The sequence below is a fragment of the Ischnura elegans genome, chromosome 11 (genome assembly GCF_921293095.1).
Source record: "Ischnura elegans chromosome 11, ioIscEleg1.1, whole genome shotgun sequence".
In the NCBI taxonomy this organism is placed as follows: domain Eukaryota; kingdom Metazoa; phylum Arthropoda; class Insecta; order Odonata; family Coenagrionidae; genus Ischnura; species Ischnura elegans.
Window position 1 is genome coordinate 12,748,093 of NC_060256.1, and position 27,905 is coordinate 12,775,997.

The window sequence follows — 27,905 nt, forward strand, 5'->3', positions numbered from 1 at the left end:
CTCCTCCAAATACCATTCCATATGAAGAGCTGGTTTTGCTCAAAGGAGGAATTGAACACACAGGAGAGTCATGACTCCTCAAATGTGACTCAGAGGCCAGTCTGCTCTTTTTTCAAAGTTACCTGCTTATGCTAACTCACTTTCACTGTGCATATCACTCACTGCATATAGCATTCAATAAGCAACTTTTTAATCATTAATATAATTTTGGCCACCATGAGTTCATGGCTCTAGAACCCGGGAAAGTCTGATACACCCTCAGCTGATTCCTATGCTGATTCCATGAAATTTAGAATTTTCAATGATAATGCATGACACCATTGGATAAAAACTAAAGCCTAAATTTGGTCAACCATAAGGAATAGGATATTTTCTTCTAAAAGGCGAATAAATAATCATAAACATTATATGTAACTAAGTCTAATATTTATATAAAAACAATGATATAGTATTACATGACCATTCTTACAGATATGGTTTCCTCAAATATTGCCCTTATTAGTGCTCAAAAACAAATATTCGTTGAATATCACGATCCTTCAACATCTACGTCGCCAAACCTTTTAAGGAATTTGCAATTTTTTGAGTCTTATAATCACTTCTTAGCTGAATAAAGCTGAGTAGAATAGATTTATCCAAGACAACCTAAAACAAAGCATAAGACGTTATCAAATTCTGCAAGAAAATTCAACAGTCAAAGCCCATGCATTCAAGATTTAATGAAAATGCAATTAAATAACTTACAAGCTGGTCACCATGGCACACTTGCTTCAGATTTTCTGGCTTCACAAGCAACAGATTGCACAAAGAATGCAGTGTGTCAAAAAGTGTATTCACCAAAGGAACTTTAAATTCTTTGGCACATTTCCTATACTCATTCACATCACATATTACACACATTGCACCTGGAAAAAAAGGTTGAAAATTTTTAAACCATCATAATTAATAACCCTAACAATTAATCGTAGTGGGCATAACTTGGTGGAAATCCATAATCACAGGAATAGAAGGATCAACAACTTTGCTGTTTCCACATGGTAATTTAGTGACACCGACCATGGTTTCGTTACAGAGTAACATTATCAAGGTGAAAATTCAGGTAAAATTGACAGTATATGTAGCAGAAGGTTGGGTAGGGAAAATTACCGGGAGCCATTGGTTAGGGGGAGATAAGGGTTGGGGTTGGAGCTGGGTTTGGCATCACTGTGGGTGGAGGGGTGGATGAGTAAGGGGGAAAGTGGAGGAGGGGGGAGTGAGATGGGTAAAGGTGGTCGTTAACCAGGTATGAGACCCTGTGGCTTAAAATTTCCAGCTCTTCCAAGGCGTCTAATCTCCGTCCTTTCTTCTCAAAGTCGGTGTCAATAATTTACTATGTAGAAACAGCAAAGTTGTTGATCCTTTTATTCCTGCAACCCTAACAATGCCTAAAGCACTAACAGCAGGGCCCAAAATTTACAATGTTCACCCCATAGTTTTTACGATTAGAAATTTCCAATGCCTTCAGAGTGGTCATTTACTGCACATTGCACCAATCTGGACATATTCACAAAAAAAGGGCTTTTGCGGGAGAGTTTGAAGATCACTCTTCTCGAGACTGATTGCACAAACATTCGATGGGAAAAAGGACGTGAAGGCAAACTGGGGAAGAGTTTGAGACATTTTTCAACCAAAAATCATCACCAATGACTTTTCCACTGTTTTTGTACTGAACATGCAACAACAGCAAATCTATTATCAAAGTAAATCAGTTTTTTTTTTTTTGATTGAGAATAATAAAATTATGCAAAAAATTGCAAACTGTTCCTATTATTTTTCCACCATCTGAATACAAGCTTGATAATCAAAATGTCATATCACTCACAGTTCCTGTTTAAATTGCACACATTTGCAATTTCATAATTAAAACAAAGCAGCATTGATATCACGCAATATTTTAATCAACCTAAGAACAAGCTTCTAAAACCTTGTTTTGTTCTTCAATAGAATTTTTTATAATGAATAATGCCCATTCAACTTTCCACAAAAAATATTTAGTCATTGACCATAATTCATAGTGCTATCATCCAACAAGGTGATGAATTAATGATTGGTGGAGCCTGATATGTTTAAAATCAACAAATGGAACCCAACTAGCGAATAAAATAATGCTCACCTGATGAATTATACTGAAACTGCTGTAAATGTTCATAAATAACTCTGTGAAAACGACATCCCAACTCCATCATTAGGGATTCTACATTCTTCCCATCAAGGCTATCTCTAATTCTAATGACCATTTTGGAGACATACTGAACAACTGTGATGCATGCCTGTATGAAAATAAAAACTTCACTTACACACAGAAAGTTTTCAGAAAACACAGAAACTCCTAATTTACATTAGACTTATAGCATATAAGTCGCATAGATGACATTAAAATTACCTGTGAAGCCAATGTGTCTTGGTCAGTCTCAGGTTTGAAATCAGTCTTCTTCTGCTCACTTTGGAGATATATTTTTACCCATCCAACAATAGCATTAATGGATCTACGGAAGAAATGGTACATTGTCCCTTTAACTAAACCTGCTCACAGAGATACAATAATCATACAATTTTAGGCCTAAATATAGATACTAACCTAAACTGGAGTAGCCACATTAATAATATTTGCAATAAAATGAATAAAACTGTATTTGCTATGAGAATATTCATGGAAACCTGTTCTAAGACAGCAGCATTAACATTATATCATGCTAACATGTACAGCCTACTACAATATGGCATTATGTATATACTGGGGACAAGCCTCAATGGTGTATATAGAGAGATTATTCAGGATCCAGAAAAGAGCTATACGGGTCCTAAATGACCTGAAGTCATGTGAATCTTGCAAAAATTATTTCATCAAAGATAGAATTCTAACTCTTCCCTGTATTTACATATTTAACATAATTTTATTTGTTAAAAATAACCCTCATCTGTACACACCACATTTGAGTTGTCACAAATACCAAACCAGACATCCTAATAATTTTTAATAGTATATTCCACAAAAAAGCATTTTATGAAAAAAGTGTACTTTACACAGGAATTCAGTATTTCAATAAGGTACCAGACACAATGAAAACAATGAAAGATAATAAGAAATTCTCTTCCGTGATAAAACAAATTCTTTGTAAAAAGGCTTTTTATTCACTAAATGAATTCATAAATGACAAAAATGCCTTCACATTATAGGTATAATTATAAACCACAGGATTTCGAATCCAAATATTTGTAGGATGTCAATTTTATAATGTAATATTGTATTTTGATTGTAATGTATATTGTGCCTTGGTGTACACCATAGTGTACTGACTTGTATATATCCTTTACTGACTTTATGTACTTGACTATTACCTTTTATGTACTTGATCATTACTATTGACTTGCCTTGTAAAATTGAAGGTTAATAAATTTATTATTATTATTATCATCTATTGAACATCTGTTAGGGTTTGAGCTGTATTTTAGGCAAATACTCTGGGAAAATATCATGAGAAAGTTCATTTGATTATTTTAAGGAGAAATCAAAACTAAATTCATCAGTTCTTACTAAGCGCCCGATACCTTTAGTTATATAAGTTGCTGTGAATGAGGCATAATACAATTGCAGTGACATAACTGATTGGCATCTCGAAGGGAATCCAGGTGGCAGCACTAAATTAGGTGTCATGGGCGAATAGAGGTGATGTTAGTTGCGTTTGTTTGTGTGAAACGATAGCCAGCCAGCACTATGCCAGTTTAGCCGAATATCAATAGCATTATGATGAAAAAAATAGGAGGAGAAGTTCATGAGCAACAGAATGTGCGGCATTAATAATTGCACCAACCAGTGTGAGACAAAAGCTATCTCTCTACATAGATTCCCTTAAACCCCTAATTTGAGAAAGAAGTGGAAGCACGTCTTGAGAATGGGCAAGAGTTAGCTAGCTTATTTAAGAAAAAATTAGAATGGGTCATACAAAAATATATAATAAGGGCATGACAACGTCAATGTATTATTTCATGCCTACTTAAAAGATGTTCGCGAAAGTATGGGAGTGCCAGAGGAAGGGATGCAGACGGAAAGAAGGTTGATCAAATTTACAATAACTATCAATGAATTTTCAGCAATCCAATAAACCAGGAAAGTTAGGGTTGGGGAAATAATTCAAATCGTGACAACTGAGAATGATATGAAGTGGCTAGGAGCAAGAAATAACTCATAGCAGTACTCCAAAACCCAGCATACATACCATGCTCAAGTACCACGAATGCCATGCATCTGTATATTTAATGTAGGCTAACTAAAAGAACTTGTTTATGGAGTTTTTATTCTAAAAAAAAGGAAGATAGTATGGCATAGGGAATCAAAAGAAGAACAGGAGAAACAGGACAATGGGAGATTTGTTAATTATTACATCAATGAGGGTTTCTGAGTGGGAATTCCCTTAACTTAAATGACACAGATTGGATCACTATTCACAACCTTAAAACAAAAGATATTAACTTATTGAGGACGGATGGCTTATGTGAAGAGAAGCCTATCATATTGTTTGATGATTTTAATAATGATCTATTGTAATAGAGGGTTAGTAAAATTGTCAAATATTATACACGAAAACAGAAAAAAAGTGCCAATTTTCTTCCAAAAAGCGTGCGTCTCACATGACATGACATTAATACCGCTATTTTGTATGAAAAAGCCCATTACAAGAACCAAATACTCCAGTGCTTCAACCATTAAAACTTCCAATATGTGATTACAGCGTTCCACTTCATAGCCATCAACAAGGGACCTCTTGAAGTCTCTATTGAACTCCAAAATGTCGGATGTGGAGAAAATTACGTCATCCATTATTCACAACTGAGAAGAAGTATACATTAGTATTTGCTAAACAAATTTGCTGAAAATACACCCGTTTCACTCATCGCCAGGCTGAAGCACTAGTAAACAAACCTGCCGATCACCTCTGTCTCATTTCTGAAATTGGCCACCAGATGTCAGCCACTTTGATTCATCTTGCCAATACAGATTCACATTCATGGCAGGGCTACATACAGGCAGTGGCACAGCAAGGGGTTTTGGGGGATAAAACTTCCCTTAGAACTCAAAGAAATTTTAAAATTTAATCCATTTTACATAATTGGATGAATATTAATTATAGAATAGTGTAAGGATTAATAAAATATCCTTTAGAAAGACATAAAACTCACCAATTTGAACCATTTATCTTAAACATTTTCAGGGGGAGGGCACCTGCACCTCCCGTATTCCATATCCCCCAGTATTAGTTGCACCTAACACCCCCCCCCCCCCTTACCGCCTTAATTCATAGCTGTACGCCTGCATACAGGGCTATAGGGGAGAATTTTTGTCGATAGGTCAGGAGCAAGAAGAATTGGAATTACGTGGGTTACCCAGCAACACGAGTGAGAGTAAAAAATGGGAAAGAATGCGTGAATGGAGGGTACATACATGTTTCCTGCATCCCCTGCCTTGATCTACCCCTTGGGTGACATAATTTTTATATAAAGACGAAAAAATATGAAGGGTAATAGTCAATATTACCTCTCTTACTAACCTGTCTAATCCTGTATCTAGCTTCATTTCAATCTGCTCCAAAACAAAGTTCTTCTTAAATTTGCAGTCACTGCATTTAGGCGTAGACCTGTGAAAAACAAAATATTTACAGTTAAATTTAAAGAAAAATAGAAACACACATGATGAACACATAGTAATTGAAAAAAACAAGAGATTATGCTCAAAGGTTTTTCCCAGAAGGCATCAATTTTCAGCAAAATGAAGTCGATAAAGTATGTATTTTCATTTATTAATAACACAATGCAACACTTAAATAATATATTTCATCAACTTTGGCACAAAATTTGGAAATTACAGTAGGCTTTTGCTATAAGATGGATTAAACTTGCAATAGTTTCAGAATATGTACAGTGTGAGCTGATTTTGTACGTGATTTTGGAAATTTCAAGCCTCACTGATTAAGTCATCGATTGCGCAAGTCCCTCCCTGTGGCGTAACTGGGAATATGCTTTGGGGGAGGGGAAGAGAGGGGATGGGGAACGGTGACCTCCCACCCACCACCCCCCATTTTGGGAAAATTTTGGAAAAATGACATTAGCAAAAATACATTTTACGTATTTTTAGCACTTAAAATTTGGGTTTCATTAAAAGTTTATGTTAAAATTTACCATAAGTCAAAACTAGACAATAGTTTAAAATATTATTTTTATTTCTCTGAGGTTTTGGGGGGGGTCTATCCCCCTCACCCCCCCCCCCCCCATAGTTACGCGACTAAGTCACGTAAGTATAGGCAAATGTAAAGCTCACCCCAAACTATGTCATAGGCATAAGAATAACACACATTCAGGCTAGGGGGTCCAGTTCCCATATCTGAGCTACTTTGAGAAGTTGAAAGGAAGACCCTTCAGTTAGAAACCAAGCTCTCTCCGCACTACCGGACCACACTCCCCAGGATTTATATTAGAATTCCTCAAACATTGGCTGTATTCCCAACCAAGTATACCAACTTAGTATAAACCAGCTACTAATTTAAGTACTTTTTTTCAGACATAGTAAGAAACAAGAATGTACCTATGTATGACCATTGAGCTTGTACACCAATGCAGCAGCCAACAAACTAGGAACTAAAGCATATCACTATGCACTGTATAGCGCTGAAGTATATGCAACAAAATTATGAATTAAAATAGTGATTTGAATATAACTGACTGTCTTAGTAGTTTTCAGCATTACTTGGAGAATCATTCCATCTATTGGAGTGTTTAAGGGATTAATTCATTGGTGCGATAAAGGATGAAATTTATTGATGAAGAGCTTCAATTTTGATGAATTGAAATTGTATGCATTATTAATGCATTAAAAAACAGAAGCACTACAACAGACGACACATAATTAAATTTTCAATCATTATTTTAAATGGTGAACTAACATGGAATATGTTAACAAACCAATGTTAGCTAAAAAGTAGCTAGAGTTGATAAAATATTTTAAGATCAGATAAAATTGTCATATGATTGGGTTGTACCTCCCATGGTATTGGTAAGGCTGGTATAGCTTCATAGTAAGCCTTCACATGTACTTTCTATATCCGTCTAGTTTTGGTGGTGAAGTTTGCCAAAAGTCAAAAAACGTGAAGTCACTTCTTGGAACTGGGGCTGTTAAAGTATGCCTGGTATATCCCAATGAGGATTGGAATTTGGCCATGGAAGAGATGGGGAGTGACACAAGCTATTTAACAGCCAAGACCAGCAGATTAAAGTTCAATTGTAATACAACAGCCTTCTTTTTTGGGTGCTTAGCAAAATCTATGTATGAAAACAGGGGTTACACGATGCATATACAACAAATTTAAATTAAATGTAATATTTGCATTAGACTGCCAATTATTAAATCACTTAGGGTGCATTCTTTTAAATTTATATTGAGTAAACCTTAGGACTGCAGCATATCCATATTGTTTGATTGCTGAACTTATCTTCTCACTTTCTCATCCTATTAAAAGTTGTGGACTGAGATCAATTTCTCAAGTCTTGAAATTTTCTCAAAATTGGATACATATTATTAACCACTACTGAAAGTGCCAAAGTTTCAATTAAAAAAAAATTATAAGGATTTAAGAAACAAAACACCTAAAGAGACAAAACCATAATTACCACAGCCGCAAACTGTTACAGCTGTAACCGTGTTCTGTAAAACTGACAAAAAAACAGCCGAAATTTGGTTAGAACCACCTACAAAGACTGTAAATTTCAACATTATAAAAACAAAATTTATAGCTAAGTTAGTAAAATGTATGGCTTTTCAATGAGTGGGAATTGAAATAAAATTACCAGAATAATCAACCCACACACAACTCAAGCATCCTCTGAAGAAAAATTCTGGCTACATGCAAGCACACAACAAGCACTTCATTCTGCTCATCTGCCCTTCTCCTTTTCAAAGTCAACGAAGTTCACAATCTCACTCCAATAATACCAATTCCTAAAAAAATCTTAGGAAACTTTCAAGCTATTTGAGTTGTTCAGATCAAATCAGAGCTTTGAACAAAACTCTATTTGACTTCACCTCCAGCATGTACGAGCCATATGTAATATATTAGAATAAACAAACACTATCACTGGAAATCTCTTTCTTACAGGATCATTTATTTGGTTTTGAACTGTCCATAAAATCCAAGAATTTGGATGAGAACCAAATTTACACACATACATAGCAAACTTTAACTGAAAGAAGCTCATTTCTAAGGAACTTGCAAACTCCAGGAATTTTTAAGCTTAATTTTCCACTTGTGCCAATACCATGTCAGACATATTATTAAAAAAAAAAAAACCCTAGCTGTCAATAACTTTTTCAAATCACCCTTTTGTGAGATCACTTTTGGCTCCCCTTTTTGGAACTTCAGCATATCAGACCTCAAGAAGCATCATCACTGCAAGGTATTGCGTACCAAAGAGGTACCATAGTAAGCAATGAACCCCAAAAAAAACGACCTTAATCCATCACAGTAGTAGACAAATGAATTGCAGACATCAACTGCCACTGAATACTCACGCTACAAGGGGCATGACACTATCCATGCACTGTCTCGATAAGAGATGAACGATGGCATTGCATTGCCTCACTACATCAAAGAAGAACAGCTGAGGCTGGGTCGCTTTGGTCTCTGGTATGGGCACCGACTGCAATCCAAGCTCCAATGCATAATCAACATGCTCCTCCACCAAGTAGTGCAACAAACAATCAAATATCTGCACTGCATTGCCAGGGAGTTCAGAAGGTCGTGAGAGCTGAAAGGAACAGAATATTTAACAGATGCTGTCATTATTACACATTCATCCAATTTCAAAAAAAAAACACCCACAGGTTATCCCCATGCATACGTTGAAAATCCTAAAATTAACAATATCATCAGGTTAAGGTTAAAAAAATTTTGATGTCACATTAACAAGAGATATTATGAAAAGAACTATCTAAAAGCATGTTGCTAAATAAATGCTATTATTATTATATGAAGGCATTTCTGAGGACTGATATTCTGACATCTGAAATTAAAGAGATTCCCGGAGCACATTTTGAATTATTTTTATAAATTGCTTTTGTCGATTATATTAATGACTACTGCACACGAAGTATGGTATTTTTTTGTTTTCTTTCATAAATTGTATGACAGGCACCTATTTAAAAGGTAGCTACAGGCTAATGACTCTGTAAATTTAATGTCCTAATAAATGTAATATGTAGTATGTAATAATAAATATTATGGATGATACATTAACCTCATTCATAATGAATAATGATTTTCCCTAATAATAAGAGTAATACACAATCCAGGATTGAGCGAAATGAGGTTATCAATGTTCTATATTGATGAAGCGTTTGGCATGGTTCCAAAAACATGAATCCATGAAGGTTTATTTGACTCTATGTTATCACCATTAAATAGTCATCACAATATGTGAATAACAAATAAATACGGTGCCTCTCAGAACAGCCTTCATAAACCTAATACCTTGCAAGAGTGTACTAAGCCATTACATGCATGGTTCAAATACATCAATTACAGGTATTCCTTGCTTAACATTGTTTTTGTCATAAGACGACTGGACCTCAAAGATTGCTCTCACATAGTTCAAGCTATATTCCTGTTTCACGTCAAATAAAGAACCAGTCAAAACTCTCACGTCACATCTTTATAAACAATAGAAAAAAACAATGAGATTACTGAACAGGTAATAGCATAATCCTCCAACTACAGACGCTAAAGTGCTCATACAAGAGAAAAAGACACACAAAGTTAAGGAAAGAATTAAGAGATGAAGAATAATTTTAATCCAAGATAGACCAGAAATAGTGACAAAACTCACCAGTTCACAGCGTAAAAAAGCCAATTTGCTTTCTTGTAATAAAGCAATGGCTACTTCTTCAGAAAGAAAAGTTTCCCCACCATAATTTTCAATCTGCGCTATATTTATGTTAGCTCGAGCACCTATAACCGCTTGTAAATCTCTCCTTAAATCCTGAAAACTTTAATGAGAAAAAACATTATTACGTGATTGCTCTTAAGTAAAGCATCAATTTATAGCATCTGGTGTATAAGACATGCAGAGAAGTAGAGTATCTTCTGCACTTGAATGAAACGTAACCCAAAGAACATAAATATGTACATATCGCACTTTCAAATGGACCTCTATTTTTTAACATTACCGATTATGACAATTAACAGTAGCAACACTTAAGCCTATGGATTCCACGCATGAATATACTTAGCACATATGTACATATACATACTTAAAAATAGCACTTACCCGCCAGTCTGAATCTGTTTCTTCTGATGATTTTTGGACTCATAGTACCTCTGCAATATTAAGGAACATTTTTTTCTCAAGCTCCTTATTTCAACACTGGAAAAAAACAATGAAATGTGAAAGCAATAGCATAAAAACAGTCACCAGATTTTTTATGATTAAAAACTTTTGGGCTATGTCGCCGCGTCAATGCTTTGGGTGGCCCCAACGTTTCCCGACCTATGCTGGTCGCTTTTTCAAGGGATTATCCAAGTCCCATATCATAATCCCTTGAAAAAGCGACCAGCATAGGTCGGGAAACGTTGGGGCCACCCAAAGCATTGACGCGGCGACATAGCCCAAAAGTTTTAAATCATAATGACGAGCACCCGCGAAATTTTTAACGAAGAATTAAAGTCACCAGATGTTATGCCCCATTCATAATCAGCATGAAAAGGATGCAATCGATCATAAAATCTCTCCCGTTACGGAGCATGTTTGCAGCTACGTACACGTCAACCAATGTTTTGGCAACTGACTCAGTTACTATCCAGATGCTTCCAAGAATCATCCATGAAAATAGGTTGAGTAGCAGGTTAGGTTGGCTTTCACATGGGATGCTGGGGTATTCAGTTAACTCAAAATCTACACACATTGACTTATACCTCTACCCATTCATATTAGCTGAATATGTAATAGTGAAATTTCTCCAAGTGGCAGTTTTAATTTAGTGAGCAAAACGATGCTAGTATTTGTTGTGATCAAACTCAATTAATGATATGCATCAGTTCAAAGCCAACAGATATCAACTACAGAGAATGTGTAAACAACACTAACAAAAATTATATATCTAATTTAAGTACTCACCTAATATATGATTCTAAATACTTCTGAAAAATATTGCTAGTGAGCTTGCTTAAAAATGTTTTATCGCTCCCCATATCAAATTGACTGAGATCGCTAGATAACTTTTTAGTCCTGAAAAAATAAACAACTTGAGAGTTAGAGAATAACACAAGATCAACCACATAAAGTAGACATATAAAAATATACACACTAATAAGAAGTGCATTCTATTCCATGATCATTGATATAATCAATAATACCTTTGTGGTTATTGTATTTATGCATCTGATTTCAGCATAAATATAGCAAGTAATATGAATTCATGATACTTTTTCAAATTAAAAAGAATAGGATGAATTACTCCTTCAGTTAAAAATTTAACCAAACCATGTAAATAATTTTAATTTATTTTGAATTCATTTCCAAAATCTGGCTATCTTTGCCAATTCATAAACTTTATCGCACAAAATAGTATGAAATGAAACAAAATACATGATTGGTAGATCTTTAAAAGTTAAAACTTTACCCTTTAACACAGAATTACAATAATTAAAGAATTCTACAGGTTAACTTAGGCTTACATTGAGTATTTTACGGATTACCTAGGGCCTGCCCCCTCCCAAATTGGACTTCCCTCTTCAAATCACAATTACGCCTATTCCCTTTCATTCAATCTATAATTCCTATTCTCTCCTTTCTCTCTTGCTTACCTAACATACACCCACGTAATACAGGTTTTCAAAATCTTCCCTTCACTCAGTACTGCAATGGTCATCGCTGTTACGCTTTCCTAGAGCCCTTGATCCCAACAAATTCCTTCCGTCCCATCCTTTTTCACTTCCTTCTCTGGTGTCCCAAAGTGGAATGACTCATGCCATTAGGATTACTGTGTTTATGCACGAGGAATTAGGAAAGAAAGTGTAAGGTCCCCCGAGTGCATTTCAGTTTAATAATGGTGAAGTGCGGCTGGTGGATTTTTATTCCAGGTCAAACATTAGGTGTTCACATTTGTTTGCGTGCTCCCACTCCTACAGCTTCTTCTCCCCTTTTGACGCTCTCAACCGCCATCCCAAACATATATATGCAAAGAAAACAGCGAGGAGAAAATCAGACCGAGAAATACTCAACGAGGAAGCACTGCAGGAATTGTTACTGAGGAGGACAAGCAAGATATTTTGTGTTGGTGTGCTGGATGTACAATATTTGGTTACCCAGGTGCCTCAAGAGGCAGGGGTTACATGTGTCAAATGTAAACATGTCTTGGTCTTAATTATCCAGGTGGTCCGGACCATTGCATTACTCATTTCATCAAAATTATTAATCTCCTCTAGCACTTTCCTTTCCTCTCCCAACATCGTTTCTTTTCCTCTCCTTCCATTTCACCACCTCCATATCTTAAATGTTCCACCTCTTCCATTTCATTCTATCATAAATCCTTTTCTATTCCTCTCCTCCCCCTCTTCCAGAGTACTCTCCCTCCAATATGTTGTTTAGCATTTCCTTCTGTTATTTACTCATTCCATGAATGCCCTGTGTGTACTCCTTATCTCATTTGGACATACCCTTTCCTTCCCCACCATGTCCAGCACTTCCTCATTCCTCCTCCCCTCTGCCCACTTCATCTTCTCAATTCTTCTCCACGACCACGTCTCAAACGCCTCCATATTCTCTTGTGCAAGCCACATCAGATCTTCACTAGCCTTTTCTATATACTATTACATAACAATCCTCTCATCAGCTCTTTCCTATTAATAAATGCCTCTTTTGCTAATGCAATTCCCTTCCTTATGCCCCTACTGCATTGGTATTTTCCTCTAATGTGCCGCCCAAACACATCATAGTTAAAAATATGTTTTTTATATTTTACTCATCCATCATACTTTGAAATTTAAGTAAATAAAATATGTAGTTGAAACAGCATTCAATAATTCATAAAAACTGCCAAACATTACAGAGGTTATAATGAAGTATCATTCACTTAAAACTAAGGATTTTTCAAAGTAGCTTAAGAGCAGATCACAAGTAAAATTTATACTTTCAAAAAATGACAATTACAAGAAAAAAACTGCTATAACAATAGCCTGTACAGGTAATTTGACTAATTTTACTTTTATCCATTCTCTCAAACTTATGTGGAATCACACATACAATAATTCTTAAAAAGTAACAATTAAAAGTAAAAACTATGCTAAAAAAATTACAGGCACATATTTCATTAATTTTATATGAATACCAAACATCAATGACATTAGACATGCATTAATATGTATCACGTCAATAAAGTGAAAATGGAAATGGAACAGGAAAGTCATTGAAAATGAAAGAGAAATACGAACAGAAATACAACAATTCAAAATATTTTAGAGATACATTCCAGTACATACCTGCTATACATTTCATACAAATTTTTTAACCAAGAATCAAGGTCAGTTTCTTCGGTTAGTTTAGCAACAATATAATTCTGAAATATAACAAAGACCGGCATTACAAAGGGGGAATTGAAGAGTATAGTGACGCTTTATAACGGCAAATGAGTGACACCTACTTGCAACATTAAGTGATATATATTGAGGACATATTTTGCCATTACTTGATCAGGATTATTAAACACTTCTTTCATAATGGCAAAGTTTTTATGACATGAAGGAATAACATCTTGAAAGACATCTTTGCTTTTAAATGATTCCTGAAAAGAATTCAAGGAACAAAATTATTATAATTGAAACATACAAAGTTCATCATTAAAGCATAATCATAAACATGTAATTCATACTATGACATAAAGCCAAATTCAATATGATAACAAAACAGAAGTATCAATTAGGAGAATCTTCTTATGGCAAAAGTATTAATCCTACATAAGTACCATCACCTTTCGTACCAACATAAAAAATGGAGATTGTATGTATAGAAAGAAAGTGAGATATCTTTGATACCTCAATATCACTTATTTATTCCATAAAACATAACATTTATACAACCTGATAAGCAAGTACCATGTCGAAAGGATAATTACCGAGCATAACAAATGGACTGCTATTCCTTCATGGATATCTATGAATTGACTGAAATAATTTTCAACGTTTACATGTTTTCAATTATTTTAAAAGCATAGAAATTTCAAATCATTTTCTTATGAAAATGGATTCATGAGGATAACAGAATTTCTTAATGCAAGAAAACCCACTGGTGTGCTAGTGTCCTATGGACATGGACCCGATCAATGAATACAAACTAAGGTGGGGGGAAAGGATTGCAGGGCAGAAATTTCATCTTTTGTATTTATTACATTTCCAAAATTAGGACTAAATAGACCTTATAGGAATGACAGAGAAGAGGAGGCTAGGAGGGATTCACTGTCAGGTACCTAGTGAGGTTACACCAACAAAATGTGTGCTAGTTTGTGGTTTCAAATCACCAAGTAGAAGCATAGGAACAAATTAATTGATACATTTGACGCTTAGAACAGTGCTGTTTCAATCAGCACTTGAATAACCGGCATTGGATTTCCACAGCATTAATCAAGAAATTGATGTACAAGAGCCTAATTTTAATTGCAATTGATCGTAAACATCTGCCTATAGGAGTGTATCTAGATCTAACAAAGGTGTTTGATACTGTAAACCATGAAATTCTTCTTGAAAAGTTGAATAAATATGGAATCTCAGGTGTTGCAAACAAATGGTTTCATTCATATCTGCAGGGAAGGTTGCAATTGGTTGAAATAACTCATTTTGATTCATCATCAAATCTGAAGATAAATTATCAGTCTGCCAAATTGGAAGTCAAATCAGGTGTCCCCCAGGGCTCAATACTTGGACCCCTACTATTTTTATTGTACATTAATGACTTACCTAGTTGTATTCCTGAAGCAGAACCTGTTTTATTTGCTGATGATACAAGCATTCTTATTCATGGGACAACATTACAGTCATTAGAAAGCAGATTGCAAAATACTATGAAATCACTCAATAATTGGTTACAGGAAAATTTACTGGCCATTAATGTCCAAAAAACAGTATGCATAAATTTTAGCAAAGAGCCTATGGGTCCTGTACAATTTAATGATGCTAACCTGACACTCGTGGATAATGTGAAATTCCTTGGAGTTATAATTGAGCCATCCTTAAAATGGTCCTCTCATATTAACTCTTTAATCCCTAAATTGAGTAAAACCCTTTACCAACTAAGGCATCTTCGTCTTAGTACTAGTTTTAATATTCTTAAAATGCTTTATTTCTCTAATTTTCACTCAATATTAACTTATGGTCTTTTATTTTGGGGAGGATCAAATCATTGTACAAAAATTTTTCGTTTGCAAAAACAAGCCATAAGGATTATTTTTAACCTGCCTTACAGGGAGTCCTGTAGACCTTATTTCTGCAAATCTCAAATCATGCCTCTTCCTGCTCTGTACATATTTGAAGCTATATTGTTTGTTAAAAGGAATATGAGCATGTATGAGTTAAATTGTGACATTCACCAATATAACACGAGATCTAAGATGGATATACATGTTGAGCAAAGATCCTCTACATTAAATTCAGATGGACCATATCACAAAGGGGTTAAGCTGCATAACGTACTCCCTCACAGTATTAAGGGTATAGACTCTCTGAATAAATTCAAAGCTGAACTGAGGAATTTTATGCTCCAAAAACCAATTTATGCATCGGAAGAGTTTTTTTTGCTTTGCAAGGAGGGTCCTCTGTAAGGCAAGGTCTGTATAATACAACTGTACTATTTTATGTATATATAATGTGATATGAATGTATTGTATGATAAGGGCAGAGGCCCTTTATTGTAAACAAAATTTTTTTTTCTTTTCTTCTTTTTGATATGCTGTAATTCTGTAAATTTAATTTGATTCAATTTGACGAAACTATGCAAATGTTCTTGCCTAAAGTGAATAAAAATTATTATTATTATTAATGAAAATTACCAGATTGTGCCAATTTTTCAAAGAATTCCTAGTTGGTAGGCAAAAACGTGAACAAATAACAACAGAGTTGCACACCAATAGCATCCAAAGGTGGCAAGGGGCATGATCACTCTCTAGCAGTCCCTTGCTCAGTGAGCTGCGGGATTCCATCGTGCTTCTCATTATAACATGTATAGTCGAGTCCTCCTTCCAAGTATTTCATCCTGCAGGTTGACTTTGAGAGACAGCAGTTTCATCCCTTGTCTGGGACACTTCCTCATGGAGGGTGTAAAGTATTGCAGTACATATATGTACTATCAGTCAAAAAAAGTACATATCTATAAAAGAGTGACACTGCTTCTGCTCCTAAACAAAATTTGACTTTCTCCATTGTTGTACACTATTGTAGGCCACAAACATAAAGATCAAAATACAAGCTATTAATATCAGATGCTCGCCGAGGTTTGATGCAGTGTAAAACCTTTTTGAATAGCGCAACTTGAAGTGGGCAAATGGTATTAAAGGTAACCATATCTCTCGTTCCACATTTCTCAGGTTAGTGAAAAATGGCAGCATTAATTTTTAACATATCAATTTAAAACAACTGCTAAGGAATATGGAAACTTTCTCGCATTTCATAAAACTCACTCACACATTACCAGACCCTGTCTCCTCTAGTAAAATCTCCTTGAGCTACCGTGTTAAAGTCTCTGAAATCCAGGTTAAAAAAATGTGGTTTTCCTTTCACTTCAACAGTGATGATGGCTGGCTTTTGTGGGCCTATGTTTTCTCACTCGATTTTTATTTTATTACATTAAGGTGGGTTTATTAACACATTCCCTACTGTGGACTTTTAGACGAATTCGCCCTTTGTGCCGACATGTTTTTCTTTCGTTTTAATACTTGGATCCTTTCCATTTCAGTTTTCATGTGCATTCGGCTACGCACTCCACATACGTCACTTCATGTACGCGTCGCCAAAGTAGCTGTGATCGACGGTGTGCTATGAGTGGCCAAAAGAAAGGCCCATTCTTCGGTCATAATGACCGAAGCAGCGTGGAGACGAAGTACGTGTTTCGGTCATTGTGACCGAAGTGGCGCTGAGTGTGTTAATGACGCTGAACACACACCAAATTGGAGGAAAAGCAATCTTAATATCACAAAGCAATTTATGATTACAAAGCATTCAAAATTAAATCCAGGAACAGATTTTTATTGCAAGGCACACACAATTGAAAAAGTTATTACAGGGTAAGATGCTCCTAGCTATGAGATATATAGAATAGAATAGAATACTTTATTTGCCAAAGAATCAGAAAACAATGAGTAGGTACATCGATTCAGATATGTATATGGCACGTCAATATAAAATGGCTGAACCATCACCAGTAATATGGTAATGTCTGCAATGGGTTAGATATATCAAAAATTTGAAATATACATGAGCTAATAGTAAATAGTAAAATCAAATACAGTGGGAATGATCATCAATAAAAAAGACTAAACATTTACTAGTTCTCATCACATAGAAATTCGTTTAATGAGTAGTATAATTTGACTGGCGAACAATTCAGCATCCAAGAAACATGGAATAAATTCATCATTTGAGCAAAACACCTGCCTAGCTCTAGCAGAAGACAATGCAATTGTCCACATTTATCACCAGTCTTTAAAAATTTGAAAAGTTATGCATGGTGCATCTTATCGCATAACATCATATTGTCAACTGTTGGGGGAAGGAACTTCAAAATATTTGCAGTAACACATTCAACTATGAAATGCTAAGTCCTTGAAATCCATAAATGGGACCAAATTTTCACAAAATCAGTCCATGAAAGGCTCTGTAAACAATCCAACAGGTTGATGAAATGGCTATTTATAAATACATATCAAATTACATATTTTAATATATTTTGGAAAATTTGGGAATATAGTGATAATAGAAAGTGACTGACATACCAAATCTCAAATAAGACAAAATAATTTTTTTTAACAAAATGCTAACTCCAGCTTGATTATTACCAGTCAACAACGGGCTTATGGCAAGTCTGTCGGTGCAGCAGAGTAACTAAGTAACAAGCATTTATTCCTTTGTATTGCTCCGTACTGTCTGAATTTACTATGCACTTTCCAAATTATTACGGGAGAAATTAATCCCATCTCCGAGCCATATTCCATGAAAAATCGCCAGTCTGAACCCTTTTTCAGATAAGTTGATGAAGTCACACACTCACGTCCAGCGTGTCACTGTGTCTCTGCTACTCAGACATGTGTACATACAGGGCTTGCATGGTTTGTAGACTACTCCCATGTGAGCGATTCCTTTCCTCAACAGGTGGTTCTCTAAGAGAGAGTTAATGAACCAAAACTCTGCTGACGTCACCAACTCATGAAAAGAGGGTGGCAACTTTTACTTTTTCTTAATCTCAAACTTACGAGAGAATGGCTGAATGAGGAAGAATTTTTTGTTGTACTTATCATTCCATTACAATTACCAAATTGCCTGACTGAATTTCAATTTCTGATCCGTGTGAATGATCCCATTGGGGCAAGATGTTTTTCCCATCATTGTTCACTATTATTCTGTGGTTTCATTAAAAAAATCTCACGACAGCTCTCATAAATGTAGCCTAAAATGCAATTCCTACCAACTCGATCTGAGCTAATCTCTAGAACAGGGGACAGAACTGTTATCTCTCAGACACAGCCGAAGCATTGGGATACCAAGAAGATTGACTCTGACACTGATGCCACAGAAACCTTCAGTAAAACTCATAAACTTTGCTAAAAAATATTATTTGCTTTCCCATTTTAAAGAACAATCACCAAAAAAATGCATACCAAAGATAAAAAAGTGGTAAACAATTTAATAAAAATTACAATTTTCCTTCCCAACTTAAAAATTATCAAATGAGGGTTACAGAGACTTGTGTAAAAGCCTGGTTACACGGAACATTAGTATGTACAAGATTCTGTACACTTTTTTGAATGGTTTCCTGTACAGATTTTTGTACATTCAGATGGACAAGATCCACAAATAGGCGGCTACACGGCAAATTCATTCGGACAAGTTTTCAAACATTTTAAAATGTGCATTTAGCATTTTTGTTTATCCTCATTATTTCAACCTTGGGTGCGTTATATAAACCAATCTAAACGCAAAAAAGCCATCGAATTTAGCAGTAAGCTGACGAAAGCTGCATAGGCTCACCTTATAATGTCCACCTGGTGGTAGGAATTGGAAATGACACATTGAGTTGTCATTTTGCTTGAGTAGGTGGTTTCCTTAATTATGTGTGCTCAAATTGTTTTATTTTATTTTATTTTGACCTCTTGCTTGCCTTGTCTGTTTACAGGTTTCACCTTTCCTTCGTTTGGCCCTTATCTTTCCTGATTTGACCCATGCACCTCATTGGACTACCCAAATGGAATTGTGTTCAAACAACAAACATTAGACCATACTCTCCCGATTTTGACCCTTGCATTGCTTGGACTATTCCTCCAGTTCACATATTCAGCGCCTTTCCTTCAGAACCTTCCTTTTACCCATTCTCTTTTCTTCCGTTCCTTTCCTTTCGCAACCCATATCCCATCAGTGAAAAATCCAAGACAAGCAAGAGGTCAAAATCAAAATAACAATCGGAGCCGAACTTAAAAAAGGAGTCGTCAATACAAGCCAGATTAACTGAAAGTGTCATTTGCCTAGTATGCCAACAGGTGACTCTGTTATGAGTTCAACTTGCACGATTGTCTGAACGAAATTGGAACAGGTTCTATATTCTGTTCAGAAACTCATAAATTCATTCATTTTGGGGTGGTTACACAATGAATTTTCGCGTTCATTCTGAGATTCAGACTTTTTCTAATATCTCGTACATTCTAATGTACCATCTAACCAGGCCTTAAGATACAAAAACTACCTCACACGAGCTTGAGATAAAATTTGATAAAAGCTTAAAGCATACATACCTTTTGGCTGCGCTCAATGAAGGCATCGATACACTGGGAATACCCCTTGAAGTGAGATAGTATGGATGCAATTTCTTTCATTCTAACCCTCCTATTATTACTGTGTGCTGCATCAAATTCATCAATGAGTGACCTTTCTATTTCATCATACTTAGAAGCAATTTTTTTCTTTGCTTCCTCAAACCTGAAAACAAACAAAACCTCATGAACAACTTTAAGAGAAACCATGGAATATACAGTTAACTGTGTCGTTCATAAGAGCCCATTCAAATAATAAAAATATAATAAGCATACTTTTCAGAAAAATGTATGTTATCATCAGTCAATTTTAATGAACAGGAGAGATAAAATTCCCAACACATCAGATTTAAAGAGCACAGCCAACAGAAGATTAGCAGTCAGTCAAATCTGACAAGATGGACGCTAGCTCACAGTGGTGACTTGCCAGAGGTACGTATTAACTTGTGAGGCCCAAAATTCATGTAAAATGTGTCTATTAATGACTACAGTACACACAGAGTCCAGTCAAAATAGACTGCAGCACGGGCATTTGAATGCATTCATAAGATGTACTTCCATCAGCACTTTTGTTGATTGATTTTAATGAAAACATCATAATCTTATTTTAAAAAGTGAGATTTTTATAGACATGCGTTGGGAGTAAAATGTATTTGAAATGATTTCACCAAATATTCAGTTATATCCATTCATTCTCGAGATTTTTCCACATAAAACACCATGCATCATCATAAGCTATAGAATCAGGTAAGCAGTAAAAATAAAGCCTCAAACTGTTACCTATAAATCAAGCAAGAAAATGACTTACTTGCCAGAGGGGAGTTCTTGGGCAATCAAATGCAGCTTCTGGATAATATCAGCAGCTTCATCTATCTGCAAAAAGAATATGCCATTGCTTAATGCAAATTACTCTCTCCTACATTTTCCTTGAATTTAATAAAGTTGTGTAACAGACACACCCCCATTTTCGGCTGGAATTTCTGGGAAAAAGGTGCATCTCTATCACATGTTTATATGGCACTTGTTTTTTTTTTCATATTAGTTTATGTATTTTAAATGGAGATCCAAATGGTGCCTTAGCACGTGAATTTGACGAAATATGTATATAACTACACGTGAATTTCCAAGTAATGTGCTCATCCTTGCTCCAGCCATTGCTCCCTCAATCTCTTCATATAATTATGATTTCAACTCTTTCTTCTCACCAAATAAACACAACCAGCTATTTTCATATTCAACAGGGTGGTTTCCTATTATTTTTGTATTCCCTAAATTGAAAGATTATTACTCCTGGAGTATGTATTTCACACTTTTAGATTTTTAAATGACGATATCTATTTTTCGCGATTAAATGAAAAGTGAAAATTTTCAAGCGCGCGAAAATACGACGGGTAAGAATTAATGCCGGGAAAAAGTCTGTGTGACGTCGTTCTGGTTCCCACTGCCGCAACTGAGGTGACCTTGGGGAGGGCTCTGAGCGCTGATACGATACAGGATGCTAGCAGGTAGCAGAGTACCATGCTAGCTGGTAGCGCTTGGCTTAAATAAGGATTATTAATACCTTATCGAACTAAGAAACCTTTCCGACCTTAGCCAGTTTTAACAGGTGATTATTAAGACATGTTTCCCTGAGCTCTGTGCCTCATGCATGCATTGGTAACCTCAGACGATGTAAAACTGCTATCTACTCATATAGAAACTAGGTCCCTGTGACGTCACGTGGAGTGGCATCATATGGGTGCCAATCTGGCCTTTTTCAAATGAGGATAAAATTGACCCTTGCCATTCGTCTAAACCGGTATTTCTAAAACCAAATAATTTGTATATTATGAATACACTAATGGTGGGTAACAAATCGCAATCAATGCCTTCCATTTTCTTTGATGAAGGAAACTACCCTATTACTAATCCTAGCCTGATTCCCTTCCCATCCTCTATGGCCTGTCAAGTGTAATGACCCAGCATTCCAGCAACCAGCTTACGCCGTTATAAAGTTCCTCGTCTATCTTTCTCAACTGTCTTCACACAGTTCGGTCTCAGTGCATCATTGAGGGATTAGCGAGGGTAAGTTTGTGGAGGAAAGGTTGTTGGGATGGAAATCTTTGAAGGGCACAGGAAAGCATGTAATGAATGAGATACGGTGAATGGAAGAACATTCTGCAGAGGGAACAAATCTTCTCACTTCTGAAGGAGCAAGACGATTTGTTGGGCAGGCAGTGGGTGCGCTGTGGGGAAAATCTAATGGAAGGGTTACCTGTTGGAAACAATATTATGAATTAAATAATGTTGAGGTCGAAATATGCCGGATTGATGCATCATTTTCAGGGCAGGGGTGTTCTGTTTATACAACAATGCATGGCAGCTGTAGTGGGCCATCTATTTTGACAGGTCCAATCCAGCTCTTGATTGGGGAAGGTTACGTGAACCATAGCTCACGTTTCCTATAGCAATTGTTTGCCATTATTTAGTTTTCGCCTATTTAAGTCATTGTGTCAAGATTTTTGGGAAGCTAAATGAAAAATATTCGAGAATTCTGTACATCATCCAGTAGAGGCTCCTCATTGTCAGTCAATGATAATGATGCCCCACTATCAGTGTTGCCATCATCCCAAAGAAAAGAAGACATCACCGGTCTTGTGCTTTGCTTTGAAGATAAATAAAGTAATGATTTTGAGAGAATTTTTCATATTTTGTGAAGATTTAGTTTTCATGTCACATCTGTGCCAATACTCAATGATCTTTCAAGTCAATTGTAGACCCCTTAAGGTCAATGCAACTCATCGGGTATTTATCCAGCTCTCTAATATCTCAACAATCTCAATTAATTCGTTAAGAAGACTTAGGGAGGTTCCTTGAAATGCTAGATGAATTTGAGTTTGTTGAAGCTGATGAGCTTTTCATGAATATAGAAGATGAAGGCAAAGCAGACGATCTTCATGCCGCCAACGAACAAATGTCAGGAGCTTCCGGCAAGAGCATGACCAAAAGCTCTTAAGCAACACAATCGGAGGGGGGCGTATACGAGCCCAGTCCAAAGAAAGGGAAGTACAAAGAGGTGCCTCTGGAGGTGAAAATTAAAGCTCCTAACTTGGCTAGGGCGCATCCTAACTAAAGCCTTGCCACCCTACAAAATCAAGGTTTGGTGTTTGTAGCGCAAAGGGATGCTTAAGAAATGGAAGAAAGACATCGAAAGTGGAGGAACACCCCTCAATAAACCGAGAATGATTGATGAATGGGTGTATGATTGGTTCATTGAAGCGAGGCAGAGGTGTGAATTAGTGACGACAAGGACTATGCAGGAATGGGCACTCTCGGAGGTCAATCAGCATATTTCCCAGACTTTTTTGCTCAAAACGAGTACTACGTAAGAGACCTCTTCAAAAAAGATCTTTTGAATTGTGCAAAGAAAAATTACAAATATGAATCAAAGAAGGGGTCTCTTCTTCTTCCTAGCGTTTGTCCCGCGCTATTGCAGGGTCCGCTTAATCAAAGAAGGGGTATCACTCATTATAGGATGTATTAAAATCTGCGGAGATTTTTCAAATGCAGACGAAAAATTTAATGACGAAATTTAATAGGGATTTCATCATTAACACTGATCAAACTAGGTGTTCATATATTGTAGACACAAAGAGAACATTAGCCTCAAAAGTGCGAATCTGTGCATGTGGCAGTTGAGAATCTGCACAAACTCAACCACTCCTCCACAGTCCAGTATGCAATAACTGCATCCCGGGAAATACTGCCAAAATTGTTTTCGTGTTCTCACAAGTGTTTTTGTACATTGTCATACCTTTCCCATAACCGAAAATTTGTCAACACCATTTGTGACACGGTCGCATGGGGTTTTTGTACTGGGAATAGGGACACCCAATTACCTATGATGGTCAACAAGGAATAGGGTGGAACACACAAAATGAAGAACAGAAACTAAAAATATCATAGATTTCCTCGCTATGTATATAGAGCAAGATATCTTTGGGCCATTTTTCTTCTCCAGGAAGTTATCTTTTTTTTGAACAAGAGTGAACATTTTTGATGCCAATGTGTTTTTCATGCCTGACTACACATTCTGAAATTCCAGTTATTACATGAAATAGGCAAGGCAATGCATATTTTATTTCCATTTCGAAATTACACAAGAATTTGGAAGATGCAGAGATCATTGATTATTTAATACAAGATGGGCAACATATTTTACAATAATATATGCCTTTACATCTGGTGCAAAAACACTTATTGCTGAATACTCTTAACATAACATTCAATAATGTATAAAACCATTCCATAAAGATAAATAAAGACAGAAAACCCATAGTAAATATTATGTAAGATTCGTTAAAAATTCTTTAATCATGCAATTTGATAGTCGGTGCCAATTTTTCAGTCCTGATAACTCCTAATTATAAAGATTTTACTGTATCACTGAACTACCTTCACTTGGCTTCATTTTATAAATGTGATATCACCTTTTTCAATGAGAATGCTTGGTTTCCTCACTCAGTTGCATACACAAAGAAGCCAAGGGATAGGTCAGAAGGTTGTTTGCCTTACGGCCCTATGTTGAAGCCTTACAAATCCAGCTCACACTGCATTATTATGAAGGGCATAGAGTCAGAGATATGGAAAAAGGCCTTCATGAATACATTGTCCATGGCCCCAAAAACCGACACCATTTTACAAGAGTGTGAAAGCATTCCTTCCAAAACTGAGTTGGTGGGTGTTATGCCTGCATGAACTGACATGGAATGACCCAGTATGCAACCACAATGGAATAGGCTTTTGGAAATTCCTATGACGCAGGGTGTCATAAAATTTTTATCCAGTGACTTTGTTGGCATCACTGGATTAGAATTTCTAACCCAAAAGAATAGACCTAGAAGGCCCATCACGCCAGTGGCGCAGCGTGGAGGGGTTTTGGGGGTTAAACCCCCAAAACCCCCCCACGACTTTAATTCCCCCCCCCAAGAGCTCAAAGAAATATTTAAATTTAATCCATTTTACTTAATTGGATTGATATTACTAATAGAATAGTGTAAGGATTAATAAAATATCTCTCAGAAAGCCGTAAAACTCACCATTTTGAACCGTTTATCTTAAAATTCCGCAATTGATTAATCTCGCAACTACCGCTTATCCTGGTGGGTATTCCATACCACCATACACCCCGATATTATAGTTGCACGTAAACCCCCCCAGCCTTAATTTCTGGCTGCGTCCCTGCATCACGCATATTCTATTATCATGAAACAGATTTAATTTTTAATGGGGATGAAAAGTTCCAGGATTTTTTCGGATCCAGATCTGGATTGGATACTTGATTACAAGTTTCTGATCTTTGGATACAATTGCATTTTTAATTTCCAGCTATGAAACAAAGTAATTATTCAAGTTTCTTCTGGGTGCATATAGTCAAAGGAATGTTGATTTGATTGTCATGCACATTTTAATATTTTTACTCATTAAAAATCATCCTCTATCATCAAAAAAGCTTTCAAGTTATTTTTTAAAAACAATAATATCTTTACACGCTCAGGATCCACACTGTCATGCTTGCCTTTGGAAATGAAAGTAGGTTTCAATCTTCGAACAAACTATCGACTGAATTCGAATTTTTCCCACACACGTTTCCTCTGCCATGAGGTATGTGGCAATATCTGTGGATATTTGGAGTCAAGGTATCCCTAAACCATACCATCCCTAATTTTTTAACCAGGATCAGAATTTCTTGTCCCATCTTAAGAAATCCCAACCGCAGCCACTGAATTTGTAACTTGGTCCTTCAATGCAAAATGAACTCTTTGATCTTTCTGTGATTACAAGTACGTTTGCATGAAGTAAATACATCTGCATAAAAAACTTGGAATAAATCCGGCTCTATTCTAATTACCTCTTGACCCCTCTTGCTATGGCCTGGCATATTTCCAACATCTCAAAATCACCAAACTGGCAGGGTACATCATTCTAGTCAGTTTCAACAACCTACCTTTCCAATATACAAGTCTGGTTACATCATGCATTATTAGCCTTCATAGGCCAACGTAAATTTGTGAGAACAGTTTTAACTGAAGGTAACCTGAACAAATGCCCTCACCAAACAGGTACAATTTTCTGTAAATGCTATTCATTTTCATACAAGGGGTGTGGTTACCTGGTAGATTTTAACGCTTAAACATTCACAAATTGACTTGTGCATCTTAATGTACAGTGTAATCATGGCGGCTATACCTTAGTATATGAATTACACACTCACCCTTGACTTATCAACAAATACTTCTGAATAAAGAGGACCAGGGGCTAGGAACTCAGCAAAATGAGTCATAAGTCGATGAGCTTCCACAGCCCTTGATCTTGGCGTGTTTACACTCTCCAACTGGTCACCAAGATGAATCACTTTTGTTGCAACTCCATTAATTCTTTCATCCAGCTGCTGGAATGTCTCATAAGCTGCCTATAATAATTTGAAGGCCATAACATAAATAAAACATAAATAACAAGGCTGTATAAAATGAAAAATACATGACCACTTATACCTATTTGACTAACGGATCACCTTCTCTGAAATATGTCTTTAAATGAGAGCTTTCAACGTTTTTAATGAGATACTAATAGTGACCCAATGGGTTACTTTTTGCATACCTTAATCATATCTACAACTGCTTTCAAATGAATATCATAAGAGATAGTGAATGATGATAAAAAATATACACATAAAGTATCTAAGGACATCATTAAATTGACATCATACAATCTGACGATTCTTAACCACCTAAATTGCTAATCAATGAATGGGAGCAACTGATATGTTTTAGCATAAAAATAAAACAGATAAATAACGCATACAAGCTGTCACAAAGAGACAAGGGCCATATATACATGCCACTCTAAGTCTTATAAAATTCAAAATTAATTCAAGCATTACATGCCACCACTACTTTATAATTACAAAAGATAAAATCACATGAGATTTATCCAAAGGCCTTTGCAAAATAAGGAAGTATAAAAATTAGCATAAGTCTTACAAACGTATAATTTTAAAGAACCTTTTAATATATTCACTATCAAATTCTAGCCAATTGTGGGCAAATACTTAGATTAAACATACCAAAGTAATTAAAAAGGATAGATATAAATGTATGAAAATGGTACGCTGGTCACCTTATTCCTTTCTTGTAAACGATCAACTTCTTTCCAGTGCTTAACTTCCTCCTCTTTACAAATTACTTCCAGTTTCTCACATTTCTTTTGCTGACGTTCTTGGAGTACTTGCAAATCTCTGAAAAATCGGGGTTTAAATAATATCATAAACAACTAGGTATTGGTTCAAATTTACACCGAATAAAATTAAGACAATATACTGAGTTATCATGAATTACATGCTAGTTGAAAGCCACTTACTTGATGGCCTGGATGAATGTTTCATTCAGTAAAACGGGATCGAAATTATTATCATCCTCTCTTGTCGCCCCTACCGTCCGCCATGCCATTCTCTCCACAAATTCTATGGGATCGAAGGGCTCCTATAAGAAATATCCGAATCAAAGTTATACGAAGAGAAGTCAGAATAAGTTGTTTGAATTCGCCAAAGATAACCTAAAGGCATTTTCAAAACTGTTACAAATAGTTACCTGCTCCAACTCTTTCATGTATTGCATCATCATCTTGCATAATTTATTGTTTGAACACGGTATTCAAAACAATATAAATTGAATTTGATGGTAAATTTCCCTTCGACACCTCAGTAAACTCCACCCACTGTAAATGTCAAAAAACGAAGGCAACAAATGAATAACGTGCCCGTAACAATGAACCGCTCTTTATC

At 35.9% G+C, this 27,905-nt stretch overlaps 1 protein-coding gene across 1 annotated transcript; it reads right to left on the reverse strand.

The window, feature by feature from the left end:
• Positions 1-404: 404 nt before the first annotated feature.
• LOC124167893 (exocyst complex component 5) lies at positions 405-27,862 on the reverse strand. The gene is made up of 17 exons (XM_046545951.1): positions 27,712-27,862; positions 27,482-27,603; positions 27,242-27,359; positions 26,337-26,534; positions 20,892-20,956; positions 20,066-20,249; positions 13,721-13,861; positions 13,560-13,636; positions 11,197-11,307; positions 10,351-10,446; positions 9,910-10,069; positions 8,597-8,832; positions 5,586-5,672; positions 2,423-2,525; positions 2,153-2,309; positions 745-905; positions 405-645 (listed from the first exon to the last, which is right to left on the reverse strand). The coding sequence occupies exons 1-17, from the start codon at positions 27,742-27,744 to the stop codon at positions 547-549; spliced, it is 2,148 nt and encodes a 715-aa protein (XP_046401907.1). The 5' UTR covers positions 27,745-27,862; the 3' UTR covers positions 405-546.
• Between the last annotated feature and the right edge of the window lie 43 nt (positions 27,863-27,905).